We start from the raw sequence: 20986 nt of genomic DNA, 5'->3' as shown, positions 1-20986 counted from the left end.
CGTGAAAACATTTACTCCAGGCAAAAAAAGATCCACCAGAAGAAGTTGTTTACACTAGTGTCTCACATAAACATTTTCTGAATGCCACTACATGCAATTATTGTTGCTGAAAATTATGGCCTTCACAGGCCTTCAAACAGCATTGCATGATTTGCATAGATAACAATTGTATGGACAGCATGTTATGCACATACTATAATGCAGCTACTCTTGCATGTGGATGCAAAGAAACTGACACTACAGATGCCCGACTGGTCACCAGGGCTTTCAAAGTTGCAAACATTATCTCACAGTATATATACAAGCAAGTCTGAGCTGCCCAATTGAAGCATAATTTCAGCAAGGGGGAAATAAATAAAGAAGAATATGAAAACGACAAACCATTTCAAACGTTCTCATTTATTTACTTCACAAGCTGCAGGTGTGCGAGTGTCAAGCCTTTTGCACCTGCATGACTAACTGTGTACAAGTTCTTTCAAGTCCTTGGAAAACTGGCACATCAATTTGTACATCTTAATCAACATAGATACGCACATTGCTAGTGTCCTACTGTCTTTTCATTTCAACAACAAGCGTCTTGCTAAAAAAAAACCACATGCTCAGCATAATTGGCAATACAAAGCAAAAAAGTAAATCAAGTCAATAATAACATGTATCAATAGTTTTCACTCGATGTTTGCACAATAAATTCAATGTTAAGCAAATTGCACTAAAACAGAGCTACACATTACATGGCAAGCTCATTATTATGATGCCATTACTAGAAGTGCTCTGTCTGTACAAAGCCTCAGGTCTATAAATCAGAAGTGAAAGCTCCATATACTATAGTTTCAGCTAAAATTACAACAGCAAAAAGCTGTGCAGAGCTATTTCCGCTGCATCTGCACTGATACAATGTGCATGGAAAAAAACAAGCACACCATCATTAATACAGAAAACTTGCTATCCCTTAGGCTTTAAAAGGCCAGACCCATGCAGCATTCTAATAGTGAAAGGTCCACTTGTGTGTATGTCAAGCTTTACATAAGCTGCAAAAAGTGCTGCAAAAGTGCTGATTAATGTGCATAAGATGTGGGATGCATACTGTCGAAGCACATGCACACAGGAAAAGTGAACAGTACAAAACAGACATTCAGTCCCGGCATGTGCACTTTGTTTAGAACTTCGATCAGCTTCATGGCCAAGTTCGTTGGTTCATGACAATATGATACCCCCTCCTGAATGTTCAATCCTCTGAAAGAGAAAATACAAAGACCATCACACAATGCTTTATTATCACACAAATTTATGTTTTCTTTGCAAAACACACACACAATAAAATCAGGCTAATTGCTCTAGAGCAAGAATGAACGAAGATCCCACGCCCCATTTCTTTATACTAGTGCTACCAACTAGGGGTGTGCGAATATTGGAAAAGTTCGAACAACATACGAATACGAATACCAAAAATAAATTTTGTTATTCTTATTCCATACTAAAAATAGATACTCGAAAATATTCGATTATTCGGCTGGATACGAATATTCGAATCAAATCAAATATACTGCTGGCTGTGCGAAAGCAAACACGGTTCTTAGCATATGTTTCTATCTATTCTAAGAACATTGGGGCAATTTCGTGCTGAAGTTTGCGATGATTTCGTGCTGTTAGCGAAATTTTACCTGTAAAGCACACTTAGCCACTAAACTCCAAAACATTGCAGGCAAGCCAGCCTCTCAGTGGCAAGCGGCACGTGTTTGCGGACAGTGAGGGTGCACCGTTCCTTCTTTCTTTTTTGCAGCACCATCCGGAATTCTGAGCTTATTGCTTCACAGCAAGTGCGTAGAGTGACAACTGGCACAGGGTCAAATGCCTCCGATTTTACGGGCATTTTATGCGGTATAATAAGGCACAGGCTGGAGAGGACAGCTAGCAGGAATGACTAAATTTTCGAAGTTGAGATGAGCCAAATACACAATGTTTAGTATAACAATTTACTAGCCTAGTTTTTTAACATTGACAATGCAATTGCGATGTTCCAAAATAACTTGCTAATGAATGCATGTGCATATCATTATTCGATATTCAATTCGATATTCGAAGCTAAGTATTTGCATCTGATTAGTATTCGAAAATTTTAATATTCGCACACCCCTCCTACCAACTATTCATAAGAAACATTTTCAATGAATGTCAGGTACCTAATTTCATTTTAAAGCAACTGTAGGTTAACTGTGCCAGAATATTTATTCAAGGGAGAATAAAAAAAAAAGAGACATAGGCAGCATGTGTGCACATGTTATCCATGTCTCCTTTTTTTGTTACAGCAAAGCTGTTAGCCTCTAGTAGGCCGGGATTTCTCGCGACATTGCCCTCATGGAAAAAATAACACCTTTAGCAATTGAAGCGAAAAGTGCAAAGGTCTTTCGGATCGCGCATACAACATACAGAACAGCATTCAATTCAATAAAGAATGAGCATCCGAACTATATAATTGATGATAAGGCGCACACGATAAGAAAGCGAAGCACGGAGCCCTCCCCACATACATTTCCCGGTAAAGATTACTGTTGTGCAAGCTGCTGCAGTGATGGCCGCTAGCGACATTGTGAGCGACATCTCTAGCCTTTCATATATACAAGAACCAGCCTAGCAACTAAATTCATTGTTGCTGCATCACCGCTCTGGGTAGGCAACACATAGTTAGGACTCCCAAGGAGCCGTGTGAATACGAAGAGCGGTAAAAGTAAAATAAAACGGCAATACAACCAGTGGCGGTGTGCTGCCACTGTTGGTCGTATTGCCATGGAATTCCAGCACAGGGGAAGTCTACCCGTCCACATTCTCCTGTGGTTGAATAATGCGCTGGAGGAAGAACTGATCAATGACGCATTGCGTACCCCCTCATCAGTTGTAGCGGTGGTTTTCAACAACTTTTCCGAACATCCATTTTCATAGGGCCAAGATGGCAAGTCAATTTTTTTTTCTCCCTTGTGTGAAAATTATAGTGCAGTTAAAACAAAACGATACTGTACCAACTAGCCCCAATCGTAGCCGTATTTAAAGCACCCTCGAATCTTGTGCACTTGATTTTTGGCAAGAAAAAAAATGTAATGGCTATGATTTTTAACAGACACACTTTGACCTACATGCAGAAATCCATTCTCTTCACTTAGAAAAGCCACATGCAAGTGTGACTTGTTTCTGAATATGTATCACTCATACTGGCATCATATAGAAGAATTTTTTTATGCAAACCTACAACACTTTTGTGTTGTTGACACCTCTTATAGTCAATGCCACATCAAGAACGCAGTGGAAAGTGCCTCAAAGGTTACACATATACATGTGCCAGTTAATTTCCCAGTCTCCTTCTTAGTCCTTTGCACTCACGTCACTTGTATTGCTTGGCTCAGGTTCTTTTTCTTTATTATTATTATTATTTTCTTTTTTCACATAATTCCACACGCATCTTGCCGAGGGAGCTTTTTCTTTATCAGGCACAACTGGTACCCGTGCCTGTGAAAGAATCAACTGGGCCCATATAACTTTTCGTGGTGTATCTTCTAGGCGATGGAATGCCATAGCATATGTGCCCACGCAGGTAATGCATTCTTGTGTCTACCACATCCTATACGGGAAAGGCAATAACCCTTAATGTTTGTCGTGCTACATGTATAAACAGCCACAGAAGTTTACGGGAAACGAGATTTGCAAATAAGCTGAATTCGTGTGAAACCTGGGCATGGCACATACCCTGAAATTGAAAGTTTCAGTATCAAAAATCAAATTATGGTGTTTTACGTGCCAAAACCACTTTCTGATTATGAGGCACGCCGTAGTGGAGGACTCCGGAAATTTAGACCACCTGGGGTTCTTTAACGTGCACCTAAATCTAAGTACACGGGTGATTTCGCATTTCGCCCCCATCGAAATGCGGCCGCCGTGGCCGGGATTCGATCCCGCGACCTCGTGCTCAGCAGCCTAACACCATAGCCACTGAGCAACCGCGGCGGGTAAGTTTCAGTATGTAGCAGCCTTTGCAAGCTGGCCCATTAAATTAGAAGCATCGTGCCTTAACACAGTAGAAATTTTGTCAATTAGTAACATTAAGTAGATGTCTTTCATGTTTCAATTCAAATGGTCGCCCTTGAAAACTAGCTTTTTGTAAGCATACTAATTTTTTTATGTAGTTCTTTCGCCAGATTTGAAAGAAAGCCTGTAATATATAAAAAGAAAGATGCCAATGGAAGAGTCTGCTTGAATGTCTCAGCAAAATCGTTTTCAAGCACTCCACAAAGGAATTCCGCCTACCATTGAGATGGTGCAGTGGCCCTGCAATGCCACAGCCTTGGAAATGCCTGCTACAATTTTATCGGCAATCCATTCTACTTGGCATGACAAACTGAATTTGCAAGCCATGGGTTTTTAACATTTTATCAGTCACAAACTCACTTGTGCAACCGTTGCAAAATCGTGCTACATGAAATTGGTAATCGGTTGCTTGCACAAGTTAGTATATACACAATGGCATGCATGCTACCACATATGTGCGATCACAAATATGAAGCACATTCGGTTTAGTCATGGCATGTTGGACACAACTGCGATGCTCAGGCAAATTAGTAGGTGCTTGCTAGGCATTCTTAATTTTGTGGGCCCTTTTTTCAGATTCAGATTCAGATTTATTCGTTCCAAAAAAAAGAAGTAATTACATGAGAAATATACGGACGAGGGTCCCAAAGTGAAAGAACTGTAGTGGGACCCTCGGTTAATAATAACAACATTGATGGTGATATCAATAGTCAGCAAATTAGCGTATTATAAACAACATGAAAACCATATACACAAGATACTGTGCTGTAAATAGTTCAACTTTATACTTTCGAACGTGATGCAAACAATTCTAAGCATAGACAATACGATCAATATTCAAACAGTCAGCAAAAACTACATATCGTAGGTGGACACAGTAAATAACGGAACCGCCATGTGATTGCTGACAAGATGCAGTTGGCAGCTTCATCTACCCACACGACCGCCTTCTTTCCATTAACAGCTGGTGCACACTAGTTAAGAAAGTCTTTCTACATGTGTTTGCCCTCAACTCAATGTGAATACTGGCAGGAGTTCAAAACATTAGGTGCTGCCATTTCAGTAAAGAAATGGCTGAAGTTCTTTTTCACAGCCAAAGTATTAAAAAGTAGAAGGATGCAAATGAGCTTTTCAAGATGCCTTCTATTATTATTTATTAAATGAATACTGTAGGCCACAAGGCCCAATCAGGAGGGGCACAAATTCAAGAATACAGCAACAGCTTTAACTGTTATGATGATGCCAAAGCAGAGAACACTTAAAGGCTTCTCTGTCTGCGCTTATGTGCTCCAGCACATCATCATATAAACAAAATCGAGCAAGCATACTTACAACTGAACTGAACTATCTAATCTTATTAATCTTATCTTATCCAAGTTAACTACATTTTCACTGATTTCATCTACTATTCCAACAAATTTCTACTATTCCAAACAAAGAGGTGCATCAGTATTCAGGAAAATTTCTACTAAAACCATTATAAAGCAATGCCAGGTAATAACCAAAACAAAGATAGGCAAGAAAGCTCACTTGGAGAGGCTCTACAAAATCCAACCAATCAGATGCGTGTGTTGGCAGTAGGCCCATTGATGAACATTTATAAAGAGCTAAGGCCAAACATGCCAGGTTGCCAAAAAGATAAACTATTTTCTGAAGAATAGCTTGGCCTCCTTCAATCATCTTGAATGCTGCAGAGAGAAACAGAAAACACAATGCGTAAACACAGGGCTCCACCAAAAAGTATGCTACTCCTAACAGTTTCAGGTGTGCATATGCACGCATGCCCCCCCTCTCCTACCTCCACACAAAAAAAAATAAAGGAAGAAAATAATAATAATAATATTTGGGGTTTTACGTGCCAAAACCACTTTCTGATTATGAGGCACGCCGTAGTGGAGGACTCCGGAAATTTTGACCACCTGGGGTTCTTTAACGTGCACCTAAATCTAAGCACACGGGTGTTTTCGCATTTCGCCCCCATCGAAATGCGGCCGCCGTGGCCGGGATTCGATCCCGCGACCTCGTGCTCAGCAGCCCAACACCATAGCCACTGAGCAACCACGGCGGGTTAAAGGAAGAAAAGGTAATCTTCTGATGTAATACAGTCAGAAACATTCCATTTGCAAAAAAAATACCCTGCTGCATAAAATTTTCGTTGCACCGTATCATCAAACCTAGGCCCCTAATCCTTTGAACATAGAAGATGGATTATCAACTTGTCCACAAGCAGTTTCACATCTGCCTTTTCTTGTACATAAATCCTTGCTTGTAACAGCCAATAATTTCATTCCAGCAATGCCACAATGGGCATTAATAGCTGTGGCATTTCGTGCGTTCACTACCTAATCATAGCGGCCACACTGTGATAGGGGTTGGAATGCAAAAATGTTCACGCACAGTGCTTTGGGTGCACATTAAAGAACCCCATGTGCTCAAAATTTATAGAGCCCTCATTCCACTACAGCATCTCTCATGGCCCTAGTGTTTTGGGGTGTTAAATCCAATCAATCAATCAATCAATCAATCAATCTCTACAGCAATCCTCATAAACAAAAAAGACTTAAAGCAGTAGGAGGCACTGCTATCACTCTATTCATTTCTCTATGAAAGCTGTCAGACTGCTGAAATCTAAATAAAATGTAACATAATTTGCAAATAAATTAGCCTAAAATGGCAAGTTTGCTAACTATGGTAATCACTAGATTGTGAACAAACAACAAGTCAAGAAACTCTCAACTTGAAAAATAAGTTTTCCAAGTTACCACATTGCAAGCTATTTGCTAATCTGCCTCCTTGATTGTAGAATATGCTCACTGCCTTTTTGATGACCTCACAACTATTAAATACAGCTCTGTGTACTGCAGTTCAGAAGTATTTAAGAATTTGAAATAACTCCTACACACGAAGACACCTCCTTGAAAATGTTTGCAAGAAAAAAGGTTCTAAAACAAGCATACACAAGCACTTTGGAATCTTTATCTTTAATTTCATTATTGACAGTAGGGCACAATATTTGCCCCTAGAAGTTCATGAGAAAAAAAGGATGCCTGGACAAGTTCATGATTGTTCCAATTCAGTGTTAATGCATATCCCATTCAAGCACCAATTAATTTTTTCAATTAAAAATTTAGTTCACCAAATTTTTGCATCTTCAGAATCATGAAAAGGCACTGCTGCAGAAGAGATCAAGAATTTTCAATGCCTCAGTGAGTTTTGAGACATTTACAGAATGCGGACTCCACGCGAGAACTCTCTATAGAAACGTCGGATATGAGAACATCAACTGTTTCATGACTATTATAATTAAAAAGCATCCAACCAGCAATTTGAAATATAAGCTGGGTGTAAAATATTGTGAAGAACAATGCAAGATGTGAACCTGTTGCATGATAACATAGTGTTACTGAGAGCAAACCACTACATGTCTACCTTGCAAGTTGTTTTACTAAAACACCTTATGCATATTATCCACACTTTGAGTACAGGTTTATTCACAAGTGTTTCAAGATGTTTGCGACATATTTTAAACATCCCTATTTACATCAATGCAGCATTTGATGTATTATCTTGGCAAGCCCAACCATGCACACGGCGCCTGAAGGGGATACATATGACTAATATGAGACCTCCACTATAGCAATTAAGCATTTATGGCAGTTGCTGAACCAGAAATGTTCCTCGCGCTTAGCTCTTTCAAGGAGTTGAATAGCTTGCAGTAGCAATGCAATTCAGTACTCACTACAAGTTTGACAAAAATGACTGGCCACACTGTGGATTTTGCATTCTTTTCTACCAATCTTTGGCACACACGCTTCGGCATTCTTAAGGAGAACAGTCGGCCAATACAGTGGCAAAACATGTAATAATACTAGCTAAAGAGGGGAACATGATTTGACATTTTCAATTATTGAACCTTTCAGCTTCATTCAGAACATCAGTTGTTGCTAAGGGGGTATGCACTGACAACAGCATGGTTGCAATAGTGCTCTACAGCTAGCATGGCTAAGAGCTATAGCTATGGCAACAGTATAGTGTACGTGAAACATTGTGTTTGCAACACCTTATATCTTTGGTTCATGAAAAGAGCACATGTGAAAATTATATTTGTAGGCTATCAGAAAACAAAAACACTATCAACAAGCAGCAACATGAGAAAAACTAGTGTGAATAACTTACTTGACTGAATTGTTAAGAGCGCTTTGACAGGTCTCAAGAACAACATTCCTACCATCATGATAGGGAAGATTGAGATAGAATTTCCGGCCATGTACATAATGAAAAGGTTCATAGGCACCTGCTTCCATGGAGCCAAAGCTACATCCCAGGATTTCTGTATAACACAAAGAAAATTCAATCACATAAATGTAAACTTTACAGAAAATGCAAGCATATAGCACACAAAATATGAGCCACCAAGTGTGCAAAATACCCTAGATGCATGAAGAAAACTAAAGCTGTATTAAGAAATATACACTGCCACAACAAGCAAATGTCTCTGCAATGATAAAATCACTTACCTCATCATTTGATTAATGCACATTAAAAAAAGGAGTAAGCTGGTATTCTGTAACTTACGGTATAACAAGACCAGAAACAAGGATAAAAGATGAATGAGTGCTTGTTGTAGCATACACCATGTATTTGAATGTCTTTTTAGTGATTATAAACATGGAAGAAAATTCTCTAAATGGACAACATTAAATGATATAAAATGTGGCAGCAGTGCTTATAGGCACTTGACACCACTGGCACTTGTGCAAATTACATGTCCTTGCACTTACGCTCTACAAGTGATACCAACTAGAAAATTATGCTGAGCTGTATTAGTACATTATGCTTGCACGATACCAAAAAATTATGGCAGAACAACGTTAACGCGGTTAGCGGTGAAGCAACGTAGTGACACACCATGTTGGCACAGCATAGATGTGTTATGTATGAAGCTTGTATGCAGCCGGGTTCCTCTCTCGCGCTTCCCACTGAATACGCTGCACCATCTAGCGCTGTTGCCGTGAAGTCCACATGTGGCACATATGCTAATATATATTCAGACAAGATTATCTGAGAATATATGATATAAGTTTGATTTTACCCAAACACCGAAGAAAGGTCTTACAATTTTTTTTTGGGCATTCAAGAGTGGCACATACCCAGTGACTCAAGTTGGCATCAAAGAGGTTCATTGAAGGGCGGTACATACCCAGTCACTCAAGTTCATTCGAAGGTTGGTTTTGAACCATGTTCCCTCGGCACAGAAGCCCGATACTGTACCCATTAGACCATGGAATATCCAGTCACCGAATTTGGTGGGAAAACGGTTTGATAGAAAGGGAGATAGTCCCCTGAAAGTGTGTGAAGTTCCCAAAGAATGCTAATCACATTAAATATTACTCTTATCAAGGAGGAGGCTTGATAAGGCATAAAACAAACAAAAACAATTTCTTAAATTAATTTTCTTTGTTACTGAAAAGTGGCACATACCCACTGACCCATGTGAGTTGTACCAAAAAGGATTTCACTCTTACAGTGAAATGAAAGAAAAATAGTTTTGAAAGAATATGTCCAAACTGGTGTCTCTTTAATGCCAGCAGTTCCATTCCCTTACCACTGTTGCTAACTGCATGAATATCTTGAGTTTTATTGCTCGCTTCACTGTGGAATCTGCACTTTTTTGTACCAATTTAGGCACCCATGCTTCAGCAATTTTAAAGGGTCCTGAAATGAAAATGGGCTGTTTCTTCAGAGATATTTTGTCGCAAAAAGTACTTCAATGCGTTCAGCAGAGATGGAGTTATTGGCAATCGAACACGGCCTCCGCTGTGCTCCCATTCATTCTTCAATGCCTTGCACTGTGAAAGCTATGGCGCAGTGAGACGTGCCCACAATACTCCGCCTTCTAAATGTCACCATGGCGCGCAGTTCAAATTGCATTTTGTATGTTAACGTAGACGCTTGACTTCCACCTTTGGTGTCTATGACATGCTAAACATAAGCCAAACATGGTTGGCCTCTGCGAGCCGCAGTGCACTTAGCCAATGGACTCATGGCAGTAAACTGCGGTGGCTGCGGTATCTACACCATGTAGCTGACCGCAGCTTTATGTCAGCTTTCAGCCAATAGCAGTCGTCTAAGGGAAAGACAAAATAAAGCGTCTGATGATAAAATAAAGTGTCCAGAAAAGAGTTAAGAGAGGACCTTCTGTTGAAAAGAGAGTGTTTAAGAGAAAGGTGGCTTTGTGATCCGCTTACGAGCTCCATGCATGGCGTACGACAGCAAAACTTGGCAGAGATCTTCACAGCAGCATATGCTCCCTGCAGACTATGTTATTTCACCAAGCCCGACAAGCGGTTCAGCAACCCTCTAAGGGAATATAGTTTGTTTTGTTATTTTTCTGGTGCTTATATTACTTGGCAAATCAAGAAGCTTCAATTACAGTCACCATTCAGTGTCCATTGAGAATCACTCAGCTAGCAACATGATGAAACTCAAGATAAGTTCCTGGCCATGAAGACAGCATTCTGATGTTGGTACATAGAAATCAAAAACACTGATTTACTTGGATTTAGGTGCCCGTTAAAGGACCCATATGCAATGAATATTAATCAAGAGCCCTCCACAATGGTCCCCCACAAAAGGCACAACAGGGCGAGTGGAGGGCTCTTGATTATTTTGAGTGCGTATTACGACATTAAACACCATGAATCAAGCATAAAAAAATTATTCACAAATGTTTTGTCAGTACAGCATGCTGCAGTTTAATGGTCTGTATGTAGGCACGCTAGAAATATTTTCCATTGTGTTGAAACTAAGTTGATCTTGTTGGTAGCATCTTCACCATGGTTTTGCAGAGTTTCATTTTATACGGCATTACATGCAGTATTAGGTAATGAGGGTTCTTCAATAATTTATCAACTTCAGTAGGGACAAAAATACCTTCGGTAAAATACCTTTGGTAAACAGGAGGGGCTTGAGCCCCCTCCGAAGTCTCAAAGGGGGAAAAGGTACAGAGCCCCTCTTCTTTCCTGCAGCCTAATTTATCATTGCCAGGCCTCTGTCACCAACATGTGAGGTTTCTTTTAAGTTGTTCCTAACTTTTCCCTTGTTATATTACTATTCATGTGGGTGTACCTCCGCTTTTTAACAAATATTTTCACTTCTGTGAATGCTGATATTTGAAAGAACAGGTCATTAAAAAGGAATTTAGCAAACTAATCTTCATTTCTAATGTTATATGGGCAGCATCTATTTAGAGAATAAATATGTTGCTAAATGTTCACACTGCTTCCAACATTGCTCTGCAAATTTTTATAGCAAAGGAACTAGTACAACTAGAAGCACTTGAAAACGTTACATGGTTCTTTTAATAGCATCCTGGGAGAACTAGATAATTCACAGAGTTTTCTATTCAGAGCTTAAGGCATCCTGATAAGCTACTTGGTAATTCATGACATTGTTATATGAGCGCACTTGAGAAAACATGTACACAATAAATGAGGACTCCCAAGAAGCACTTAATTTCTTAGTGTGCATGCTATTTCAAGTGCGTTGCCTATATAACTAAGCTATTATTAGACGGAATGCTGGCGGCAATAGGCAGAAAAATTTTCAAATCTGTTGCTTAATTAATGACTAAATGACAATTACTAAACCTTCGTCTTTTGGCTGTGTATAAGTATTATTAAAACGCTCCCAATCTTTCTTCACTGCCCTGAAAGAAGCAAAGGTGGTATTAATTCTGTATTTGCACAGAATGGGTACTATGTTATGGGTGATGTGTACCGAAAGCTTTACATGTGTATTTTACGTACGCTAGAGGAAGTTTGCACAATGTCCTGAAAGAACTCAACGTGCCACAAAGTTGACATTCTGAGAGAATAAGGGGCATATTATGTGTGATGCAGAGGCAAAATTTTCAAAGAGCATCACGTAATTACTTCATTTGTGAAAAATTTCTTAAGCAAGTGCTCGAAAGCGTCATATGCCACTATCAGCTATGTTTCCCAGTGTCGCGAGATAATTATACTTCACATCGAGTTTACATTAGCTGAAAACAGAGGCCGGTATTAAGTGTAACGCGTGCCGAAACATTGACATTTCTGGCTTGAGTATGAGTTTTGCAAATAAATACTTAACACTTTTTTTTCTTTATTTGAATGCATTATACGACGTTCATAGTCAGTTTCCCCGATGTGTTTGATGAATTAATTGAGCTACTTTGTTCATACTCCGTGAAAATAGGGAAAATGTTATAGTAATGTGTGGGCGAAGTACAAAGTTGACAACACGGCAAGTGCATCGGCAAGATTCTGCATTCCGAACACTTCTTTCCATCATCAAGTGCTTGAATGTGTTATACAGCTGTTATCCCCTGTGTCTCCCGATGTCCCGAAAGGACTCCACATCACAGGTTTCAATTTGGTGAAAACTGGGGCGCGTTATGTGCAATGTGTGGCGAAACATTAATGTTTCTAAATTAACAAGGATCTCTGCAAATCATAACTAAACCGTCGTTTGCTCCCTATTTTCATATGTTATTTATGACACCTGGGTGTCCTCAATGAATAAGTGAGTCATCTTGTATATATACCATGGATATAGGGGGAAGGTTCTGGTGATATGTAGGCAACGTTCGGAGGGTGTCGTCCAATTACAGTGTGGAATCTAGCCTGCCATCCTGGCAGAACTATAAGCCACCAATATCAAATTTGGTGGATGGCGGAACATTATGGCCAATATGCATCTGGAGTTAAAGAGCATGTGGTGGAAGTACAGCCTTGGCTGAAAATTCCTTAAACAAAAGTAACAGCTGGGCAAGTTTTTCCGGTAACACAATGAAAGAGCATTAAAGACAAACACAAAATGAAGAAACACATAGCAGTTGAGTGATTGAAAGAGTCTGCGAGGAACAGTGCCAATGTACGAGTCACATGCAGGCGCCATTCTTAAGCGTGTGGTTCTTTATAAGCAACTGAAATTTGCAATGCAACTGAGCAAAAGAAACAGCAAAACAGCTGGACCATGATTCTACAAGGTCACACACGTCTGTTGCCTTTTTTTACACATCGAAAAATTAACCTGCAGACTTAGCAATTCCTACGGTGGGGTCATTTTCAATGACGTGAGAAATAGAAGTGAATTATATGTTTCTAAGCATTATTCCTTCTCTTTCAACAAGTAACTGTTTTATTACTAATATTTATCAGTAATGAAAATATCGCCCCTTATGTACATAGGAATAATGTGAGTTATGCAGCTTATTTTATGCTCTCTGCAGTGGACATTACATGTGCGAACAATTCCACTGATCAAGCATGTGAATAACTAAATCTTACTAATTAAGCGTGCAACAACAATTTTGGAACATAATTTAATGCAAAATTGAAGCTATCCAGTACGCAAATCATAGCGATTTGCTAGCACTCTTGTGCCTTGCCCTGACAAATGCGCTTTGAAAATATGCGGCGTATTGGACTGAAGCTTTATTTCACATTTATTGCAAGTGTATATTTAGACAGTCTCAACAAGCATTAGCTACTAGTGCAGCTACAACATATCTAAATTTCTGGCAGCGCCAAGCAAAATGCTAGTTCCTTTGTCAATGCCACACCAGCCTGCACATTATTCCACAGCCTATTTCAAACAATGATGCTGTCTAAGATGTAGTTTTTCATGAATGTTTTGCATACACATTGACAAAGCCGATTAATATTAATCGCAATAATGCAATCAATGAAAGGTTCACACAAAAAAATACATATATATTCATGGTACAAAGATTGTCAACAGGGATAAAGTGCCTCAGAAAGGCTGGCCAGCATTTCGATAAGAGGGCCTTCATCAAAGGCGGCCTTGTCATCCTCAGCGGGTTAGTTTCAACAGGTTTGTAGAGTGATGTCATGTGCGAACGTTGCCGGTGGTGGCTGGCCACCTTTACAGCCACACCGACAATGACCGCATGTGACATCACTCTACTAACCTGCCAAGTGTGCTACTCCATCTGTAAGCTCCATTCTTAAAATTAAATTCTGCGGTTTTACGTGTCAAAACTACGATCTGATTATGAGGCACATTGTAGTGGGGGACTCCATATTAATTTTGACCACCTGGGGTTCTTTAACATGCACCAAATGCATGGTACATGGATGTTTTTGCATTTCACCTACACTGAAATGCTGCCAATGTGACCGGGATTTGATCCAGTGCTTAGCAGTGCAAAGCCATAGCCACTAAGACACCATGGCGGGTGGCCCCCTTCTTGATTTTGTATTATGTATATCCACAGAATGTTTTTCTAGAGTGTTACTTATTAGAGGACGTACACATGCACAAAAGACATGTTTATTGTGACGTCAGAAAATAAAAACACACACACACACGCATGCACACGCGCACATGACAGCTATTCAAAAGGTAAGGGCTGTTTGGTCCTAAAAGGGGTTTAGTTTAGTACAAGCCTACTTCATTTTTCCACATAATCACTGTTAACTTCTAAGCACTTTTTGTACCGGTGCACCAGTTTCTTTGGTCCCTGTGCACTGAAGTTCACCGCCTGGGAATTGAACCAGTTGACAACGGCAGCCTTGAGTTTTTCGGAGTCTTCAAAGCGTTGTCCCCCGAGCCACTGTTTCAAGCGTAAGACGAGGAAATAGTCACTTGGTGCAAGGTCGGGATTGTCGGGTGCCTGATCAAGAAGTTCCCAACCAAAATCTTGAATCTTCTCGTTGGTTTGAGCAGCAGTGTGAGGATGCATGTTGCCATGGAGGAGGACAATTCCAGAGGACAGTTTCCCACGCTGTCAATTTTTGATTGCACATCTCAGTTTGGTGAACGTTTCACAGTATACTGTCATGTGGTAGTGACGGTGAAAAGCAGTCACCCGAAATAGATACACAAGTACATGTGTCAATGCTCCCCTCTCAACACGCATCGTCCCCATGCTACAAGCATAACAGAAGAGCGAAAAACCAAAGAACTCTTATTAAACAAAAGTAACAAAACAACAAAGAAACAAAGTCGAAAGTAACAGTCCAAAAAAAGAAAGTCCAAAGTACAGCTATGCAAAGTCCCGAAGTTCGTAAGTGCTGGCAGAACGACTTAAGTCGCACAACATGGTTTGAGTGCCACAACAGGTCGTGAGTGCCACAGCTGTGATAGCGAAATGCCGTCTGGCATGACCTCACAGTCAAGTGCACCAATGCATTGGATGATCTTGTAGGGTCCGAAATAGTGGCGTAAAAGCTTCTCAATAAGTCCTCGTCGGCATATTGGGGTTCAAACCCAAACACGAAGATTGTAGTGCCAGCTATCGGTCCTCTGCTGATTCAACGACAGCTTGCCCGCAGGCGGGCAAGCTGTCGTTGCTTTTTCGGATTGCTGGAGATAGGCGGCGACGTTGAGATTCTCTTCGTCGGTGACGTGCAGCAGCATGGTGTCAAGAGTCGTCGTCAGGTTCTTTCTGTAAAATTCATTGAACAGAGTCATTTGAGTTGTTCCTTGCACTCCCGTGTTATAAGCGAAGGTTACGAATGGCAGTGCTGCATCCCACGTCTTGTGTTCGACATCGACGTACATTGCTAGTATGTTGGCAAGGATCTTCAGGTGCTCCGTAAGACCATTCCTCTGCGGGTGGTAGGCAGTTCTCCTCCTGTGGCTTGTCTGGCTGTATCGTAGAATGGATTGGGTGAGCTCTGCTGTATAGGCCATTCCTCTGTTGGTGATGAGGACTTCTGGCGCATCATGTCACAGCAGGATGTTCTCAACGAAGAATTTTGCCACTTCGGCTGTCCTTTCAGCAGAGCTTTCGTTTCAGCGAAATGGGTGAGGTAGTTCATCGTCGCGATGATCCACTTATTTCCGGATGTTGACGTTGGAAAAGGTCCCAACAAATCCATCCCGATCTGCTGAAATGGTCGGCAAGGAGGCTCTAGTGCACCAGGCATCCTGATGGGTTCTTTAAGTTCGCTAGCCAACACAACGTGTGATGGTCACTGTCGACTTTGAACACCCTGCCATATAGGTAAGGGCGAAATTTTGCTGTAGCTGAAATGATGGCAAGGCATTCCTTTTCGGTCATAGAATAACTGCCTTCCGATTTTGACAGCGACCGGACTGCTTTTCAACATCATCAAGGATCCAACAAATACCTGTTGCAAAGCATCGCATAATAACAGAAGAGTGCGCTCGACCACTTTGCCAGAGCCCTTCCCAAGTTTTGAAGCGAGAATGTGAAGCTATAAGGTGACAAGTCAATGAAATGCTGCACGACGACATCATCCAGCCGTCGAAAAGCCTGAGGGCATCTCCTGTAGTCTTGGTGAAGAAAAAGTACGGAACCCTACGTTACTGCGTCAATTATCATCAACTGAACAAGATCATGTATACCCCACGCCTCCACCAGATGTCACGTGGTAATGACGGTGAAAAGCGGTCACCCGAAAAAGATACACAAGTGCACATGTCAATACATCAGCTGTAACCATGGTCCCACGTTCTACGAAATCAACCAGACGAACGCCCTTTTTGTTCCAGGAAACGGTAGCCATCATTTTCCAACTCGAGTAATGAGATTGCTCAAATTTTTTCAGTTTTGGTGAAGAGGAGTGGCAGCACTGCACTGAGTGCTGTTTTGTTTCTGCAGTGGCGTAGGATGCCCAAGTCTCGTCATCTGTAACAGTGTGCGAAATCAACTCATCTATGTCTTGTTGGTAGCGGTCCAAAAACCCTCCTCCACTTGACATTCTTTGCTGTTCGAGTTGGTCGATAAGCATATTTGGTATCCACCTTGCACACACTTTGTGATATCTGAGCTTTTCAGTTACAATCGTGTAAATTGTAATGCGTCCAACAACAGGAAATTTATCAGCCAGACCCCTAGCTGTCCACTTGTTAAACAGTTTCATTGGTCTGGATGCTTGGCCTGCCACTCTACTCTTTATCGTGCACATTTGTGCGGCCATTTTTGAAGTTTCGACACCGATTTTCTGACCTTTCCTTCACTCATCCCTGTAGGTCCATAAACTAGGCACAACTCCCCATGAATTTGAGAAGCTGATGATCCTTCTGCATGCAAAAATCAAATTGCAGCTCACACTTCCCAACAGGCAGGAGCAACAATTTTCATGGACATTGTCACCTGCACTCCTCCACAAGCAGACAACTATTTAGCCAAAACAATAACTTAATTACCTTCGCAAAGAATTAACTGATGGTACTGCACAAACAAAACTTTATTCTGACGTGTAAATATTTAAATATAAGCAAGCGACCTTACTTTTTCAATAAGCCTCGTGTGTGTGTGTGTATATATACACACACACACACACACACACACGCTCTATATATATATATATATATATATATATATATATATATATATATATATATATATATATATATAGAGAGAGAGAGAGAGAGAGAGAGAGAGAGAGAGAGAGAGAGAGAGAGAGAGAGGTGGAAAAGCTGGCTGGGTCCCCCCCCCCCCCCCCCAGCAACCCCCTAGAAAACAACTCTGAAGACTTTAATCTGCAGACCTTAAACCATATGTCTTGCAAAATTTAATCCACGATTTTCCTGCTCATTTCTGTGAAAGTTGCTTGCACAGGCAATCCTGTGCGAGGATCGTCTTCAATGGAGTCCCTACCCAACCTGAATTGCTTACTACAAAAATTTACTTTGTAGGAGGATGGGGTAGACTGATCATAAACTACAGCCATGTATCGGTGGGTTTCCTTTGGACTTCTCCCTTCTTTATTAAAAAGTTTAATCACTAAGCAGCAGATCAAGCATACACATACTTGCTGCCCACCAGGGTTCTCCCAGTACTTTGTCTCTTCAGACATGAGAAGCTACTCTGTATAGGTTACCTTGGGACTTGTCGTAACATCTCCACACTCGTCTCAAATTGCGGGCTTGTTCTCTTCACACTCAGGTAGATAAATTATTGAATGCTCTTCATACACCCACAATCATCAGTGCATAATTTCCAGAGCATTACTGGTAAGATATGAAATTTAGACAACAATGTATACAGAAAAGATCAATTATCACAATGATCATTAGATTCTAATGATACAACACACGGCAAGAAAAACAAGAGAGACTCCAACCTTTCTTCTTTTTTTTGTTCTGTGAAATTTGACAGAAGAGGTCACATACTGCGCTCACTTCAAAGAACGATATATTCACACTGCACCACAGTAGTTGCTGCCATGCATTATCTAAGTTGCATTTCATCATTATGCACATGCTGCCAAGCATGGTGATAAAAAGTACATAGTTTAACAAAACAATTTCTGCCTTGGTTACAGAGAACCTATGTCTATTTTGCCTTGCGAAGCCAACTGCAAAGATACACAAAGATATTTTGCTATCCAGAAGCCTTATAATGCTATATATGTCGCTTTACACAGCAGAGAGTTTGGAAAAATCCATCTAGGAAAAGCAACTTCAGAAATGCGACGTAAGTTGAAGCCCATGCTTGACTTGATCTAAGTGACACCTATTGTGAATGCGCCGAAGGAAATGCAGTGGGCATCTTTGGGCACGTTAATGCCAGGCGTCATTTAAATCAGGTCAAGCATGGGCTTCGACTTAAGTCGCATTTCTGAATACGGGGGTAAGTCTGCAAATGATGTTTTTAGTCAGTGAACATGACATTAAAACAGTGCAACTGAAGCTTTTGCAAGTATTCCGACTGCTTTTGACCAAATGAGAAGGGACATGTCTACAAGAAATCAATGACTACTGACTGGTGGCAAATGGACACGAGATCGGCCCAATAAGTGGCAACAAATTATTTCAACGAATTATTAAGGTGGAAGATATCGGCATGAAGCAGATGAGGAAGGAGTAGGTGAGAATCAGTGGGCAAGCAACCCCATCAGAAAGTGCAACAACATATGGGAAAAGATTATAGCTCATGGAGGATGGTTTATGCAGATATGACATTTTCATGTTATCTTCGCGTCTTTTGCCAGTTCGCTATATCATCGACTGCGAGATATCTGCACTTAAGATATCTTACCTTCACAATAAGGTTTGCTTCTGTCTCACGACTAGCTTCACTGTGCCCTTGTCCAAGGGATGAACTAAAGCCAGGAGGTGATGCCAGCTCCGTCACTCTATCAGTTCGCCTACAGGTCAAAGCAGAAACATGGCGTTACAGTCAAGTCTCGTTTATTAAACAAGAAAGAGTAATTGGTGAAAGGTGCAAGAGAAAGGCACTAATCACCGGATCCTATCTGCAACTAAGTATAGAAGCGACACACAGCACCCATTCATGCTATCATAGCCACATCTACGTGTTCAATACAACTTTCATGACAGAGTTACGACAGTATTCTTTCACACATGATCTCACTGCATCATTTGCAACACAGAATCGATACCACGATGATCACCAACAAGACGTACGCAGCTTGTGCATTCCATGAAACAATATTAAGGCACTATTGACAGCGTCTGCAGGAACAAAAATTGTCACAGCTCAGTTCAATTCCCCAAGCTTGCAAGCGTTGATTCATGGAAATGAAACCGCGGTTGCATTTCGCCCAAGAACACACGGCCGTGTTTTATGTAGGAACTAAGAAAAAATGAGGAACAGGGGCAGACACCCGTGGAGGACAAGCCTTTAAGCTTTAAAATTCTAAGGAGGTCATGTTTTTTGCTTAAAAATGTGGTCATGAAACTATTTCGCAACGTCATCAACGAGCACAACTCTGCTGCACCTGTGCGAAGAAAAAGAAGCGAAACAACAAGGCAAGAGTAGGTAGGAATACATATGCTCAGCATTAGTTTAAATTAGCGCCACAAGAAGTAATCGTAAGCAGTAACACGCTTGTACTTGCCTCTGAGAAGAAGCAAAGTGCCATTTATGCCGCTTTGACGGAGCTCTGCTACCTAAACTTGCAGCCATTTTATGCTGATCACAACGTTGTGAACCAGCAATTCGCCTATTGCGCTAAAGGAAATTTCTATTTTATTTCTGGAATGCAATTAATTTCTCCTGCAACTTGCTAACAGCCACGAAAAAACTGCACATAATATTTTGGTATTAAATACCTAGGCCATAGTACAGCTACATTAAGTACAATAAATGTTTCTGTTTCGTTTTTGAAAAAAAAAAAGCGCCAAATGTTTTCGGGATAAAAAGAAAAAACGAATAAACGTAATGGTTTGGTTTGGTTTGGTGCGTACGGTTATGGCTCAACCAATTTGGCTCAACCCACTACGAGGGATCGGCCATGAATCGGGTGACAGTAGGTAAAAATGGAAGACTACTGAAATCGAATTTTGTAATTAAAGAATGATATTAAATTCATACTAATCGTCAATATCAATTTTCAGGCTATATTATATTAAAACTTAAAAAGTTAATGTTATTGTGTTCTTATTGAGGAAAGTAAAACGATAAAATTAACACAGCAGACATTTTGTTTCACTTGACATACGTCCCTATTGTAGTATCCAAGTGCCGACGCCCCAAGCGTTACGTTCCCCAAGAGACGGTGTTGATGACAACCGCTTCCTTTTCCTTCTCGTATTTCATAATTTTTTTTTCCGTTCTCTTTTTTTTTAATTCGGGCACAAAGGCGTGCCGCCCCGATCAAAGAGAAATAAACTCTAAATGAAGAAAGGGAAATAAATAAAGAGACAAATTCTAAATCGCGATAAAAAGTGCCCGTGCGACGATATAAATGACGCGTAGCTTGTAGTAAACGAGAAGAAAGGGGATTAACCGAGGGGCCCGATATTTATTAGTCATATAATAAGAAGCCTACATACACTGACACCAACGACAACATAGGGGAAATTACTTGTGGTTAATAAATGAAATAAAGGAAGGATAAATTAATGGCAATTAAAGTGGATGAAAAAACAACTTGCCGCAGGTGAGAACCGAACCCACAACTTT

The 20986-nt window shown here is 40.6% G+C and overlaps 1 protein-coding gene across 1 annotated transcript; it reads right to left on the bottom strand.

Annotated features, from left to right (window-relative positions):
- Positions 1-378: 378 nt before the first annotated feature.
- Positions 379-20072, bottom strand: EMC4 (ER membrane protein complex subunit 4). Its single transcript, XM_075672904.1, has 5 exons — positions 19920-20072; positions 19097-19205; positions 8251-8404; positions 5605-5762; positions 379-1233 (listed from the first exon to the last, which is right to left on the bottom strand). Exons 1-5 carry the CDS (start codon positions 19985-19987, stop codon positions 1195-1197), a joined length of 528 nt encoding a protein of 175 aa, XP_075529019.1. The 5' UTR covers positions 19988-20072; the 3' UTR covers positions 379-1194.
- Positions 20073-20986: the final 914 nt, after the last annotated feature.

Source organism: Dermacentor variabilis, chromosome 1, assembly GCF_050947875.1.
Source record: "Dermacentor variabilis isolate Ectoservices chromosome 1, ASM5094787v1, whole genome shotgun sequence".
In the NCBI taxonomy this organism is placed as follows: domain Eukaryota; kingdom Metazoa; phylum Arthropoda; class Arachnida; order Ixodida; family Ixodidae; genus Dermacentor; species Dermacentor variabilis.
The sequence above is the reverse complement of the archived record's forward strand: the minus strand, read 5'-3'. Positions and strand labels throughout refer to the sequence as shown.

What these genes read in the sequence shown, in the direction of transcription:
- EMC4 (XM_075672904.1), bottom strand. Translation starts at nt 19,987, where the DNA reads ATGGCTGCAAGTTTAGGTAGCAGAGCTCCGTCAAAGCGGCATAAATGG. An exon ending in CACTTTGCTTCTTCTCAGAG is followed by an intron (nt 19,206 to 19,919) that starts GCAAGTACAAGC and finishes TTTGACCTGTAG; the next exon opens with GCGAACTGATAGAGTGACGG. An exon ending in ATTTTGTAGAGCCTCTCCAA is followed by an intron (nt 1,234 to 5,604) that starts GTGAGCTTTCTT and finishes TTTCTCTTTCAG; the next exon opens with AGGATTGAACATTCAGGAGG.